This window comes from Perca fluviatilis, chromosome 4, assembly GCF_010015445.1.
Source record: "Perca fluviatilis chromosome 4, GENO_Pfluv_1.0, whole genome shotgun sequence".
In the NCBI taxonomy this organism is placed as follows: domain Eukaryota; kingdom Metazoa; phylum Chordata; class Actinopteri; order Perciformes; family Percidae; genus Perca; species Perca fluviatilis.
Window position 1 is genome coordinate 16,035,447 of NC_053115.1, and position 15,058 is coordinate 16,050,504.

Here is a 15,058-nt window from a genome sequence, read left to right on the forward strand (position 1 = left end):
TGCGTTTCCTTTTTATTTTCATGACTATTTACATTGTAGATTCTCACTGAAGGCATCAAAACTATGAATGAACACATATGGAATTATGTACTTAACAAAAATGTTAAAACACCAAGGGTTTGCAGCGTTATCAAAAAAAGCAAAAGGGTGGCTACTTTGAGGAATCTAAAATATAAGACATGTTTTCAGTTATTTCACACTTTTTTGTTAAGTACATAATTCCATATGTGTTCATTCATAGTTTTGATGCCTTCAGTGAGAATCTACAATGTAAATAGTCATGAAAATAAAGAAACACATTGAATGAGAAGGTGTGTCCAAACTTTTGGCCTGTACTATACATAATGAAACTAAAAAGCTGGTGTAATAGATTACGTGCCAATATGTTAGTAACAAAATTAATCATTACATAGAGATTCACAATAAAAAGGGACATACCTGTTGTGTATGACACTACTAAGCAGTCAGAAGGATGGTTACGCCCTCTAGCGACACCGCGTTGGACGTAACGCTCTTTGACGTCACCGCGTAACGTGTTTCCGTACAATGTGTACGGAAGTCTTACTGCTACTTCAATGGCTACTTCTCCTAGCTTTGCTGCTTGACAATCTCACACTTTTACATGAGCAATAAGGCGCTATTGTTATCGGGTTTCAGGCAGCAACCCTGAGGGTTTTACAGTATGACTCTATAATGAATTTCCTTAATAGAAAGCAGCGGAAACGTTGTCAAATTCACGCTTGACCAAGATTTCCAACGAGTCAGAGGAAGTCCAAAATGAGTACTCAGGATGTACTGAAGAATGCATCTACTCTAGCATCGTACAATGTGTTGCTACAGGTACACACACACACACACACACACACACACACACACACACACACACACACACACACACACACACACACACACACACACACACACACACACACTGTTGAGATATAACCCCATACCAACCCATAACTAATAATTGAATTATTATTATTATTATTATTTTTATCTCAGGTGATGTTCCGTGTCCTCACCTTTTTGTTGAACGCTTTCACACTTCGGTTTGTGTCCAAGGAGCTGATTGGTGTTGTCAATGTCAGGTAAGGATGACAGATGCTGAGATGTGAGAACAGTGCCACCAGTCAAGATGAGCACAATACAGCACATTTCACTGCACCAGCTGCTGTAACATGTATGTGTTTGTCTTTGTTATGCAGGCTTACACTGCTGTACTCCACATTAGTGTTTTTATCCAGAGAAGCTTTCCGGAGAGCCTGTCTTAGCGGGGTATCTGGGACGAACCACAGCTGGAGACAAGTTATCAACCTGCTATGGCTGACGTGAGTTGAGTGATTTCACAAAATGAGTAAAGTGTGTTTAATCTTGAGTATTTAGCGTGTAGACGTGTGTCTTGTCTTTGCCTTTCTTACCTCTCAGGTTGCCTCTGGGTGTGTTATGGGCAGCCCTGCTGGTCTGTGTGTGGCTGTGGCTCCTGGAGGTCCCAGACCCCCTGACTGTCCCTTACTATGGCCCTGCTGTAGTGTTGTTTGCTTTGTCAGGAGTGCAGGAGCTCCTGGCTGAGCCCCTCTGGGTCCTGGCTCAAGCTCACATGTTTGTCCGACTGAAGGTGGTCGCTGAGAGCTTAGCAATGATTGCCAAGTGCAGTATGACAGTGGTGCTGGTGGTGTTCGCCTGTGAATGGGGCCTTTACATCTTCTCTGCTGCTCATGTAAGACATAAGCTGAAGTCCTCTGCATTATTTCTGTGATTACTTCCTCTGTATGTAATGATTTTAAGCTATGGGCTTTTGTTAGTTGGTGTACACAGGATTCCTGGTGCTGTGCTACGCTGTTTACTTCATTCGTTTCTTGGGCTCTCAAGAGGCAGCCAAGAAGGGTTTTCCTCTGCACCGTGTTGGCGATCTCTTGCCCTGTAGAGCTGATGGAGAGGTAGTAGGGCAGGATAAAATATCACTATTTATTATTCATGATTCATCTTCACAAAATCAGATAAGTTACAAGATAAACTGTTACCATACAGGACTAATGATCCTCTTCTATTGCTCTATTTATAGCCGCTGGTTGACTGGACTCTGGCCCGGCTCACATGGAGCTTCTTCAAGCAGTCCTTCCTGAAGCAGATCCTGACAGAGGGTGAGCGGTACGTCATGACCTTCTTGAACGTCCTCAGCTTTGGAGACCAGGGAGTTTATGATATTGTCAATAATCTGGGCTCCATGGTGGCTCGCTTCATCTTCTTGCCCATCGAGGAAAGCTTCTATATCTTCTTTGCAAAAGTGCTGGAGCGAGGGCGTGATGTCAAAAGTCAGAAACAGGTGCAAAGTCTTGAAAAAAAAAACACCAAAAAGTCTTTGTTAATGGCTAGAAAGGAATAATTGGTTTTACTTCATATTGTGGGTTTTGTTTACAGGAAGATGTTGCCATTGCAGCAGAGGTCCTAGAGTGTCTGCTGAAACTGGTGCTGGTGGTTGGTCTGATTATCTCAGTGTTTGGCTACGCCTACTCTTACTTGGCTCTGGACATTTATGGCGGCTCTCTACTTAGCAGTGGGGCAGGTAACAAAAAAAAAACACTGTCTGTATTGTATATATGTGACAAATTCTGCTTTGCTTGGTGTTCTTAGTCACTGCTCTGTGTGTTTGTTTTTCTTAAAGGACCCACTTTGCTGCGATGCTACAGCTGCTATGTTCTCTTGCTTGCTGTAAATGGTGTAACCGAGTGCTTTGTATTTGCTGCCATGAGCCAAAAAGAGGTTGACAGGTAAGTAATGTAGTAAGTATACATATACATTCAGTCATTACACATCATGTAACCTGGCAGTTAACACTGTGTTTGTGTTTTGTCCTCAGGTATAACTTGGTGATGCTGGCTCTGTCTTTGTCTTTCCTGTTCCTGTCCTACATGCTGACGTGGTGGGCTGGTGGTGTGGGCTTCATACTGGCAAACTGCCTTAACATGGGCCTCCGCATTTTGCACAGCCTGCTTTACATACGCCGCTACTTCCAGTCCAGTCAATGGAAACCTCTGCGAGGCCTGTTGCCCTCCCCACTCCTACTACTGGCACTTGCTGTCAGTGCCGTTGTCACAGCGCTGTCTGAGGTACAAGAGAATCATTTCATTTTATTCTCCACTCAGGTTTTATTTCTATATATCGACCATTACCTTGTAGTTTTATTCTATATAATCTGCATTAAATATTATGCAAATCAGTGGCCCTAATTTGAGCTTCTTTATTTTCTGGTCGCAGGGTGTGTTCTGCTGTGACAGCGGCTGGTTGCTAAGGCTGGTCCATATCGCCGTAGGAGCAGCATGTCTGCTCGGTGTGTTTGTGGCTGTTCTTCTCACAGAGACTCAGCTTATTCAGTTTGTGAGAACTCAGCTCATGCCCCAATACAGAAAGAAACACACTTGAATTGTACTGGAAATTGCCATATTGGACTGGAAGAAAGCTCTACTACAAAAAGTTCTAACAAGAGCTGCTGACTGACAGTTACTGTGTGAAAACGAGGGAACAACTTTTTTAAATTAACCGTGTGTGTGTGTGTGTGTGTGTGTGTGTGTGTGTGTGTGTGTGTGTGTGTGTGTGTGTGTGTGTGTGTGTGTGTGTGTGTGTGTGTGTGTGTGTGTGTGTGTGTGTGTGTGTGTGTGGCTGATGTGTTTTCACTGGATCATTCCTGTGTTGGCTCATATAAGTATGAACAAACATGTCATGATTGTTTTGGGATCCGATAAAGAAATAAATGTATTTTTAAGAAACGGATGAATTTGTTACAGGACAATAGATTGTCCTACACAGTAAAGCAAGACTACTAATTCACATGTGTGGTGTTCATTTTTTAGATGGAAAATTTCATTTACTTTAATGGAAAAATATGAAATTTATAAACTGTAAGCAGCCTAAAGAGTCTGTTGCACATGTCTAAATGTTGGTGTCAAATCACCAAAACTCTCATTTTTAGGTTTGCTTTTCACCGCCTTATAAAACGTAAGGTCCATTATTCTGTTCACATATCCTGGTGACAATTTCATTGCTACAAATATCTATTGTGAGGAAGTATACACTTTCTAGAGCATGGGTTTGCACACTGTTAGCACCAGCGTTGTCATATTTAAGCTAAGTAGGTTTGAGTTCAGTGATTATTTGACATGTTGCTTGGAAGAACTTTGTTTATTTGTTCTTCCTCTGTACATATTGCCACTGAAGTTAGGGTCCCTAAGGGCTGAATAATGATGTAATTATGGAAAATTAGCAGGAAGGGGTGGGAACAGCATTCTTTTAAAGAAGGGCAATGCTTCTCTCTTCTCCTCTCTGCTCCTTTTTTGCATGTATTTGTGTGCGACTCAGGCATGATATAAAGTTTGTCGACGTCTTAAGATAGCCAGCTCCTTATCTTTTGAGTCATGCCTTTTGAACTTTGAGTCCAATTTGTTTAACTTGCTACCAGGGGGAGGATGCACAGACACACTTTTGTCATATTATTGCATCTCTAGGATTTATTTGGGGAAATGTAATTCCACAAGTTGTAGCAGTGATCTCATCACTTCCTAATAAAGCAGCAGGGAGGACAGCAGACCAGGAGAACAACCAGAGGCAGAAAGACAGAAAAGAGGAGGAGCGTATACACTCGTTGCGTCATTTATTAGTCTCAAGAACAGATTTATTGTCCACTAGAGATTCACTGATAGGTTGTGTATATATGTATGCGAGTGTGTTGGACTGGACTCACAAGAGAAAAAGAGAAACCTCTCACAGAGAGAAGATTTTCTCACAGCATATCTTCAACTGCTCAACCAACATGTCTCACGTAAGACCACTGTTTTAGAGACTTTCTGCAGACATTGAGAGCCAGAAATAACAGGTGTGTTGTCGTACTTATTTTTTTTCACTGCCCCTCAGCCAGGTCAGGAAAAAGATGAACAAATGCAGCGTCCTGAGGTGAGCGACGAGGACCTGACTGAAACATTGAACAGACTGGGTAAGAGTGGACCAGCGAAGAGCAAGACAATCGAAGTAATGGAGGAGTGCGGTGAGGAAACACACACACACACACACACACACACACACACACACACACACACACACACACACACACACACACACACACACACAACACAACACACAGTCCTACAGATGAAACTGAAGAAGCAGTCTTGTTTTCTGCATCTGGTTCAGCTAAGATCACATGGCAGTGAGTTTGTGTGAGGGGCATTACCTCATTATGCTCAAGTTTCCACTCCATATACAGAGAGGTATGATGGGAGTCTTCTCTCTCACCCAGTGGGATAAAGCGTGTGCATGTTTTTCAGAGCATATCCACAATATTACATAACCCTTCTCACTGCCTCATTAACAGTGAACTATTCTGATTGTTGTTTCTCTTTTTTCACAGAGAAAGTTGGTAAAGCTGCTCCCTCGGTGTTCAGTGGAGCGAGGTCAGGAGTGGAGACTGTTTTGAACACGCACTCGGCTCGACCAATCAGGAAGTAGCATTGGACTTCCTGACCACGGTTGGACAACACCTGTTCCACTTCAGGGGTTTGGATCGGTTGTCCTCCAGTTTGTGTTTTTGAACTCAACTCTGTTTGGTCATGGCATGCTTTGGCACTTTTTTAAAGTGATAATTTCCTTAAACAAATAATTTCTATATACTTATAAGTAGGGCTGCACGATATTAGGAAAATATCTAATTGCGATTATTTTGACTGATATTGTGATATGATTCACGATATTGGAGGGAATGATCATTGTTGTATCATTCTTCTCATTTTCATTGAAAAAAATGATTGTGAGGATCTGTACCAAACAAAGATTTTTTCTTTAGTCTGTAGGATACAATTTGTAGGCCAGGACGTCTCTGCAGCACCACAATACTTTATTTTAGAATGGTTTGACACATATTTTGTCTTTAACAAATATTGTGCCCCCCTGCGATTTGGATGTTGCACTAGTTCATATTGCGATTTCGATAAAATTGCCATTAATTGTGGAGCCCTAACGGTAAGCCACTTTTTCATTTTTAAAACAGAATTACAGGGTTAGAATGGATACTGCATTCAGTAATACTGCACTTGAAACAATTGCATTAAAGACTAGCAAGACATTTTATTTCTTGATATAAAAAAAATGTATCTTTTATAAAATTTTCACAACAAATTCTGTCTCATTCATCCTGTTTCGTTGTGTGTGCCAGCAATATAGTAAATATCAGAATAAATGTAATAAACCATTCTAAAAATATTACAGAAAACCGTCAACTTGTGTTTTGCTTTTTATTCAAAAAATTACTTTTATGAACGGAATGAATAAAACTTTATTAGAACAAAACTACTACAGTAGATGAGGCAGAGACACTAGAATGAACCGTGGCGTGGAGGAAAAATGCAAAGAAAAAGCATGAAGAAAAGCTGGAGAATCAAAGTGAACCACATAACAGCTGGCTAAACACCAGCTCTGCTAGTTGTGAAAGGAAAAAGGTGGAAATCCAATTTTATTTCATAAACTTGTGATGTTGATCTTGGAGAATTTTGGCGGAGGACTTGGCATCATAGAACAGCTCGTTGATTTCCTCTATCTGCTCCCTCTCCACGGTCTCTTTTCCCTGAACACGGCCCAGCAGGCTGGCCGGTGTCAGCAGCTGTACAGCGTACCTAAGGAAACATAAATAGCCACTCAGTATACTCACACATATACATACAGTTTATGATAAATAGAAGAGTGAGGAGCTGTAGGGCATAAATGTATGAAAGGGTAAACATGTTTTTTTACACTGTACGTTTCCCTTTGAAACTTTACCTTAAATAGTAATTTGGACTTTTTTGCCAAAGAACCACAATTGTTTTCCATTTTCTTTACTTGATAATTGTTCCAGAAACTGGACAACTGTGGATGCTCAATGCAAGGCCGCATATTTCTTCACTCTGTTCATTGATACATTATGTACAATCTTACCTAAGGGTGGTCTTGGTGCCGATCTCTGCCAGGTGTGCAAGAGCTTCCTCGCTGATATTAATCCCCTCAGTCTGAGCACGGATCTTGATGATCTACGAACCACAGTGTCATTGGTGACACATGCACAAATGGCACACATCGCACATGCAGATACTTTGATGCCGAGACTCACCTGCTTCATCTCCTGTGGTGTGTACAACATGGTGCGGATTATCATGACTCTGTCCAGCAAGTCCAGAGGAATCCCGTGTGGAGAGCTGATGTCGTCTGTCCCCCTGGTGAGCCACAAATGATTGTCAGTGCTAGAAATCTTACATCCTAGTGAGAAAAATGCTCTTTTATGTTGAATTTTTGACAATTTTGTTGGACCTCCTACCTGATCAAACAGTTCCCCCTGTTCGAGGCGAACACGACGATGGGGGCGATGGTGCTCTCGAGCGCTCGATGGAGGTATGTGAAGCATTCGATGTCCAGCATGTGCACCTCGTCCACAAACAACACACCAGGTACGAGCTCAGCCACACCTTGGTCAATGTAGCGGTTTACCACCTTGTTGATCTCAGCACGCAGCTTATCTAAAATATGAATGAAAACAGGGAATGGATAAACAATAAAAATCAACTGAAGCCAGCTAGAGATGCGGGCGGGGTAGTTGTCAGGTTCTCTTTACCTGTGATTTCTGTTTTTTTGGGCTTCATCAGTTGTCCCATCATAGAGAGAATGTCCTGGCCTCCCTGAGATAAAAAAAAAGAGGAAGAAGCAATTATTTAAAAAAAAAAAATATAGCGACAAAGCGACAGGCTGCCATTCATTTTTCAATGGGAGTGGCCGTTTGCCAGCGACGAGCTTGCCGCTGCCACGAGCAAGGCGGGGCTGAAATAGACAAGAAGTCTATTTTATGCAAATGCGGAGCGATGCGACCAAGCGACTGCCAATCGGAGTGAAGGCAGCGTGACGTATGTACGTTGGTTGCTTGAGTCGAAGAAAATCATTCAAGACGGCGGAAACGCTTCAGGACGTATTTCTGTATATATCTGATGTGTTTGGCATTTCATCTCATATATTTTGTTACTTCTATCGAGAAATAAATACTTTTAAATCCAAAAACATTGTTCTTGTGACTTAACAATACCTCTGAAGTGACTTTTAAGACGTGCTTGAAGGTAGCACCGAAGAATTTCTGTTTACTGTTGCCAAGCAACCAGGAGTAGGCTAGGCCCGCCCAGGAGCGCCCAGAAGCAAATGCGTATTGCTCTCTTTTGTAGCTAATGTGACTGTAGGGTAACTGTGGAAACTATCTATTTTGTAAGACTGATATTAATTGACATGCCATTTGCAGTTCCTTACCTGGGGTCTGGCATTTGCAACGTCCAGGTCATGCAGTGTGACATCTTGGACTATCTCCTTCTTTTTGTGGACATCCCCTTTGGGCAGCGGCACATACTCCTCTGCCTCCAGGTCAAACTCTGTAGCAAAAGTGTCACAGCGACCTTGTCTCTGCAAAGACACGGTATAGAAAAATGTGTTAATGATAAGAATTAAAAAAAAATAAAAAAATCTACCCACTGTTAAACAAAAACGAATGTCTCACATTGCTCTGGACAACAGTGAAAGAACAGACAGCACAGGGGGAGGAGGGAGAGCAGGTGAATGGAGGCCATGCAGCTGAGGGATGAAAGAGTTTCAGAAAGGCAGGTCATGATACGGCTGTCAACAGTAACAAATGTGTTGTCCAGCCCTCCTCCTTTGGCCTCTGACTTGAGGCGATCCGCGCCGCCGGCCCACCTGCGGCGATTAAAGGAACCGTCATCGTGGCCTGTCAACACAGGCCACAGGCCCTGCTGCTGCAAAAGAGGCATTGTGGGAGATTGAGAGATAGAGGGAGCATGAAGAGCTGCAGGAATGAGAGAGGCTCATTCCAGAGTACAGTAGAAAAGCAGCAGGGCTTTGATGCAGAGCTGAAAGAACGCCACCGTGAAGGACTGACGAGGACATGCAAGACAGGAAACACTGAACTTTGGTCCAACCAAATATTTCGTACGGTTTATTTGAAATGTTTCCTTTGTGAACTAAACAATTTAGTTAATTAAAACCTGGTATGTACATATTTTTTTCTGCTCCGATTGGCTGATCAAAATCTGTGACAGTTGTGAGGGAGTAACACATGGTAAGTGATATTGCAATACCTTGACAGCTCCACTATTGGCTTCAATGTAAATGACATCTCCCACTTCCACGCGCTCTTTCTGAAGACTCTCATAAATACTGGGGTCCAGCTAATGGAACAAGACAAGAGATTTCCAAGTAAGACACTGTCGGTCCTCTGGAGATGAAACATGAACAGAGGGGTTTGTCAGAATACTCATGTTAAGGGAGAGAGAGAGAGAGAGGGTGTCTTATTATCAATGTTCAGGTAAAAGTTTTGTGAGGAAAAGAAGAAAAAAAACCATCACATCTAGACACAATGTGGAGGCAAGATGAAAGTTATTGCTAGGTAGAAAGAAAACCATATAAATATTTAAGCAAACATGACATACCTTGATAAATTAATAATAGTTCCCATGAATTCAGTTATTATCATTACTCTCTATACGTGCGATATAGCTCAGGGTGCTTTACATGCAGCAGATGAAAAAAGAAAAGAAAAAAAAGATTATTAGTTCCCAGTCTGACCTTGAGCTGTTTTGTGCCTTTGCCCGTCTTCAGACCGATGATGACGTGGCTGATGGTTTTTCCGTAGCCACCCATGGGATTCTCAGTCTCACAGGGGGTCAGCTCTGTCACCTCCCCTTCATACACCTCCTTTGTTTCTTTGATACGCAGTCCTGAATGTGGGTGACATTATAGTCACACACACAAGCCCGCACAGTGCAGAGTGAGAACTCAATCAAGCCTTTATATTCCTGTATCAACTAAGCCACGGCTTCCTTCAGCCTACTGAACAATGCACTTTATTACAGAGATGGTACACGTGTGCACATGCCCATGAAATATCTGGGCATCGTCTTGTGTAACGTGATCACACTCTTGTTCCTCTTTCATGCAGCCGGTGGCACTGAGTATGAGCAGGACACAGGTGGCTGATCCGCTGTGGTGAGGGTCAGACAGCAATGCTTAAGGCAAGGACTGTCTGTCATGGCACTCTTATCGGCAGAGTGATGACAACTTCAAAATGAAGCCCCCCTCCCCCCTGGGGATCCTGTTCTAGGGGAGGAGCAAAAGGTGCTGATGACCACCTCTCTCTCTACCAAAGCTCCATTTCCTACGCTGCGACAGGTACCATCAGCAGTCAGACAAACCCCGTTGCCCCCCTCGCCAGCCTTCTCAACACCATTCTCATTAATCCGCTGTCAAGTGTTGCCTTTCAACTCATGAGAACTGTGTGTTCAGGACACCTTGCTCTTCCTGCCCAAGGACTACTCAGGGAATGAGTTAAACATATAAGGTCCTTTTACACCAAGAGAGGAAGAAAGTGGAGGAACTAAAAAACATTTTTCCCCATTTAGCCTGAGTACAGACAGCCAATTTTGATTTTATGTGCGGAGGTTTTGAAACAGCAATTATGCGGCCCTGACCCAATGCATTGGAAGTGGATGGAGTAGGTTTCATGTTTTTCCAGAAACAATGTATTGTTTAGTCAGGATAATGAACAGACCTCACCACTGAACGTCTCAGTAGAAATTCTGGTGATTATATTACTTTGTTTTTTTAATATAGCTACATTTTCCTTAATTCTTTTTATATATACACATTTCATATATTTCCATGAAGAAGAAAATAAATAAATAAATAAATATATATCACAAGAGTAAGAAAATGTAAACGTATATTTATTTCACCTACTCATACTGTACCTCAACTACAAAGAAGCACTGTTCATCAAATATGTTACCAAATTTTTTAACATTTGCTTTCTCTTGGCATTACTGTCCTTTTCAATTGACTGTTTGCCAGTATTTAAAAATGACACTAGTGTAACCAATCATGATAACTGCCAACTCCTACAGATCTGGGTGGTATTTCAGAAAGCAGGTTTAGTGAAAACTCTGAGTTTGTTAACCCTGAGATGAGGGAAACTCTGGGTTTTCTGTTTCAGAAAGAGAGGTAACTTCACCTCAGAGTCAGTTACTATGGTAACTGAGCCTGTGAACCTAACCTGGTTGGGAGCAGGTTTTCTTTAAGAAACCTTGAGTTTGTCTCAGTCTCCTCCCTCTGACACAGCGCCCTTTAATTTCCTCAGTCATTCATTCAGTCTGGATCAGGCACATTTTAGCGCAGTTAAAAATTTTTTTTTTGCCATTTTAGGCAGATTATAAAACATTTTATTTCTCAAAACATGGCATTTCCTTTTGTCTACGATCCCATTGATGAAGAAGCTGCTTTACTTCACAGAGTTAAACCTACGTCGGGAGATGATATTGAAGCCCCGACATTTTAATTTTCAGATAATTTCCTATTTGAGCGGTATTGTTTTTCTTCCCAGTTGATCAGTTATGTGGCCTACATAACCTTATGCGTCCTCATATCACTAACGTCACCCATCTATGCTCTTACATCCCAGCAGATTATTTGTGTCGCATTACGTTTTTTTGCAAACGGCATTTGTCTTTACAGCATTGGTGATGCGGAGAATTTTAGTAAAGCCACTGTAGCAAAGCGCTGTCACAAGTGTGACTCACTCTGAAACGTGTTTTAAACGTTGCAGGTGAATGATGTAAACCCTTTGAAATAAAAGATTATGAATTATAATTCTGATAATGATGGTGCTGCAGCCTCAGAATTAGAACTAGGACTTTTTCGCCCGCAGGATTGCACCTAAATGAAATAGATTATAGGTTCAATACCATTTCACCAGTAATGTTAGGCTATACTTATGATTAAAAATGATATACACTATATTGGAATATACGCATTTACTCTAGCAGCAATTTTCTCCCACGCAAATTCTCTCTTTTGCAGCAGCCGTTGTTGCTTTTTTTTTTACTCGCTGTATGCGCGCATGAGTATTTCCGCAGACCCATTTGTTTGTGGTTGTTACCATGGTGAATAGTAGAATCATGGCTCCATTCATGCTGCCTTTTTATTATGGTGGTGCACGCGCGTGAACATACTCCGAGTTGATTGAACTAACTCCTATCAGCTGTTCTGAAACCGAAAACTCAGAGTTTCCCATCTCAGGGTAAATCAACTCAGACATCAGGTTTACACTCAGAGTTTGTTAAACCTATCTGAAATACCACCCAGAGCAAAAAGAACAACAACAACCTCAGTCACAGTGACTTGTTTTGGAGGTAGAAGCTATGCCTAAGGAGCTAAATCATATTAACACTCACCAATGGCCCTCCTGAAATTCTCCATTAATACTTCTGTTTTTTTAATCTCGGATGAGTAGACCTCACTGCCAACCATGGGACAGAAAGGCACCTTGTTTCCCAACTCCTGTGCTACAGCCAAGGCGAGGGCAGTCTAGAGGAACAAGTACAAAAGAGTCAAAATCTGCAGCAACAACACAGGCCACATTCAATTAAGCTATCTGCTGTCTTGCTAGTGAATGAACACTGCACACTTACCTTTCCTGTACCGGGAGGCCCTGCCAGTACCACTGCCCTTCCTGCCATCTTCTTTGAACGGATCAGCTCAACAATGATTCCACAAGCCTGGAGAGTGAAACATATATAGAATAGATACTGACATACAGTGGTAAAATGTCAACAGGACTTGACTACAATACAAGTAGCTGGTTGTGGGACTTTTAGATTAGATTCAACTTTATTGTCAATGTGCAGAGTACAAGTACAAAGACAACGAAATGCAGTTTGTGTCTAACCAGAAGTGCAAAAAAGCAGAAAAGTGCAATGTGATATACAAACTATAGACAGGACAAGAAATATATTGCAGTGTTATAAGAGCAGAATAAATATGGCTATGTAATATGAACAATGTATGTACAACATGTACAAATATGTGCAATGTAGTAGCAGTGACATAATAGTAGTAAGAATAATATAGATATAGGCAGTGTATTAGCAGAATATATAAGAAAAACAGAATATGGATATTCTGAATTAACCATATAGAGAGATATGTACAGTATGTGCAGTGTGGTAACATAATAAGAGTAGTAAGAATAAGTGTATGTGCAGGATGAATAGTATGAAGATCAGTAGAATATGACAAATTTTTTTTTATATAAATAAATAGAACAGTATGTTATGTATGTAGTATGTTAATCGATCCCCAAGTGCCTGCATTGTCCCCATAGTGCATTTTAACCTCTGGCCAATCTGTCCATCTGCGTTCCTTTATTTTAGACAGTAACGTATCCCTACAAAAAGTCAGGGGTCTCCTTAGCCTGGAAATCAGAGTCTTATATAGTCATATCATTGTCTATATCTGTTGACAATTTTTAAAGCTGGTACTTCATCAATGAATTTGTGTCAGACTGTGGACACAGACATATATTTGTTTGGAATTCAATCTTCACATCTTGATTGATTTTACATGAATAGAGGTCCTCCACTTGACTGATAAAATATCCATATATTTCAATAAAATCCACTAAGTGCTGTAGTTTTTCCAGTTATTTTTTTAAAGAATATTAATACACGTGACTTCTATTTAGGGTGGACTTTCCCTTTAGGTGAGCTAACCGGACCTGAATAAGAAACAGCGCCACCACAGTGCTAACGGAACTAGCTTGTTGGTGCACCTGACCGCCTGCAATGGGCGAAATCATCCCTGCAAAAAACTTAGCTCTAGTAGTCACTCCTCCAAACAACACAAGAATAACGTAGATGCAGTTAAACATGAATATTACCTCTCTTGCAGCTTCCTGGCCTACTAGACCACATGCTGCCTGTTTAGCATTCCCGGCCTCGTCTAGCCCGAGTCCTTTGACATGACTGTGAGTGGCGATCCGCTGAGTTTTCGTGGTGCTTTTCACCTCCTCGATCTTCATAGTTACTAATGCTTTACAACGTGTGATGTAAAAGAAGAAAAACAAGTTACGGTGAATAAAGTACCTTCTGTGCCTCAGATAAATTTCTCACCGCCACAATCGGCGCCGAAACTCAAAACACAGGTTTCCATGTGGGTTACTATGGGGAAAATCAGCGGAAGTAATACCCAGAAGTACCGCCTATTTAGACTATCTAGTAAAACTATTGGATCTTGTCGACCGATACAACACATTGATTGGCTAAAGTCCACGTCAATCATTTTCACCAACAAAAACACCGCCCGTGACAGTTTTCATTTCCGTTTGTGTTTCAGTTGCTTTGTCGTAGTAGAAACTGCTTACAACTTGTGAAAATGTAGCTAAATAAGAGTCTCAAATGAATGCAGAACTAAAACGATACAGGGTCCTCATCTCCCCATCGACATTTTAGAGTGATGTTTTAATCATTTTTTTTCAGGTCAGTTTTCCTCTTTTTCCTTTTGTTTGCTACTGAATAAATGTTCCGCTTTAGCATGTTGTTCCGAGGATGGAGTGCACAAAAAGGGAGACGTTTCTCTCAACTGTTTTCATGCTGAAGTAACGTTAAAGTCTTATTTATAGCTATCTTTGTTTTGTAAACCACTAGCTAACTAATGTAAACAGCTCGTTGTTGAATGTATTTCGGGTTTAATAATCTTGTGTCAACAAATGAAAAGCTTGCTGACAGCAAATAACGCTTTTTGACATTTCCGTTGGAGCTGAGTTCAACGCACGCTGGTTACATCATACTGGCGTCAACATGTCAGAGTCTGCTGACAGTCGTACCAAAACATTAAATTTCAACGTCGGGGTGCTCGGACATGTCGACAGTGGGAAGACATCGCTTGCCAGGGCGCTTAGCAGCACCGCCTCCACGGCTGCCTTCGACAAGAACCCGCAATCCCGTGAGAGGGGCATCACACTGGACCTCGGCTTCTCCTCCTTCACGGTGGATCTTCCAGATCACCTGCGGGACAGCGGAGGCCAGCAGCAGTATGACAGCCTGCAGTTCACCCTGGTGGATTGTCCGGGACACGCCTCTCTTATTCGGACTATCATTGGGGGTGAGCTCTCTGAATTCTCTGCAAGTTTTGGTGCTACAGGTGTCATCGATAGGTGGTA

The 15,058-nt window shown here is 41.7% G+C and overlaps 4 protein-coding genes across 4 annotated transcripts in view; 3 read left to right on the plus strand and 1 right to left on the minus strand.

Annotated features, from left to right (window-relative positions):
- Nucleotides 1-527: 527 nt before the first annotated feature.
- On the plus strand, nt 528-3,828 carry rft1 (RFT1 homolog). The gene is made up of 10 exons (XM_039798370.1): nt 528-840; nt 1,006-1,091; nt 1,209-1,331; nt 1,429-1,720; nt 1,806-1,940; nt 2,066-2,326; nt 2,422-2,566; nt 2,666-2,771; nt 2,861-3,110; nt 3,259-3,828. The coding sequence occupies exons 1-10, from the start codon at nt 778-780 to the stop codon at nt 3,421-3,423; spliced, it is 1,626 nt and encodes a 541-aa protein (XP_039654304.1). The 5' UTR covers nt 528-777; the 3' UTR covers nt 3,424-3,828.
- A 538-nt stretch (nt 3,829-4,366) lies between these two features.
- mustn1a (musculoskeletal, embryonic nuclear protein 1a) lies at nt 4,367-5,767 on the plus strand. Its single transcript, XM_039798371.1, is given in 4 exon segments — nt 4,367-4,760; nt 4,763-4,816; nt 4,909-5,038; nt 5,402-5,767. Coding segments are annotated over 4 exon segments (330 nt in total). The 5' UTR covers nt 4,367-4,712; the 3' UTR covers nt 5,500-5,767.
- Nucleotides 5,768-6,267: 500 nt separating this feature from the next.
- Nucleotides 6,268-13,918, minus strand: ruvbl1 (RuvB-like AAA ATPase 1). Its single transcript, XM_039798372.1, has 11 exons — nt 13,778-13,918; nt 12,531-12,617; nt 12,294-12,426; nt 9,634-9,785; nt 9,147-9,236; nt 8,308-8,457; nt 7,631-7,694; nt 7,337-7,535; nt 7,133-7,235; nt 6,961-7,052; nt 6,268-6,659 (listed from the first exon to the last, which is right to left on the minus strand). The coding sequence occupies exons 1-11, from the start codon at nt 13,916-13,918 to the stop codon at nt 6,500-6,502; spliced, it is 1,371 nt and encodes a 456-aa protein (XP_039654306.1). The 3' UTR covers nt 6,268-6,499.
- Nucleotides 13,919-14,231: 313 nt separating this feature from the next.
- The window catches only part of eefsec (eukaryotic elongation factor, selenocysteine-tRNA-specific), a 10,653-nt gene continuing 9,826 nt past the window's right edge, over nt 14,232-15,058 (plus strand). The window contains exon 1 of the mRNA XM_039796384.1: nt 14,232-15,055. Coding sequence (XP_039652318.1) covers nt 14,697-15,055 — 359 coding nt within the window. The 5' untranslated portion in view covers nt 14,232-14,696. The remainder of the gene's footprint in view (nt 15,056-15,058) is intronic.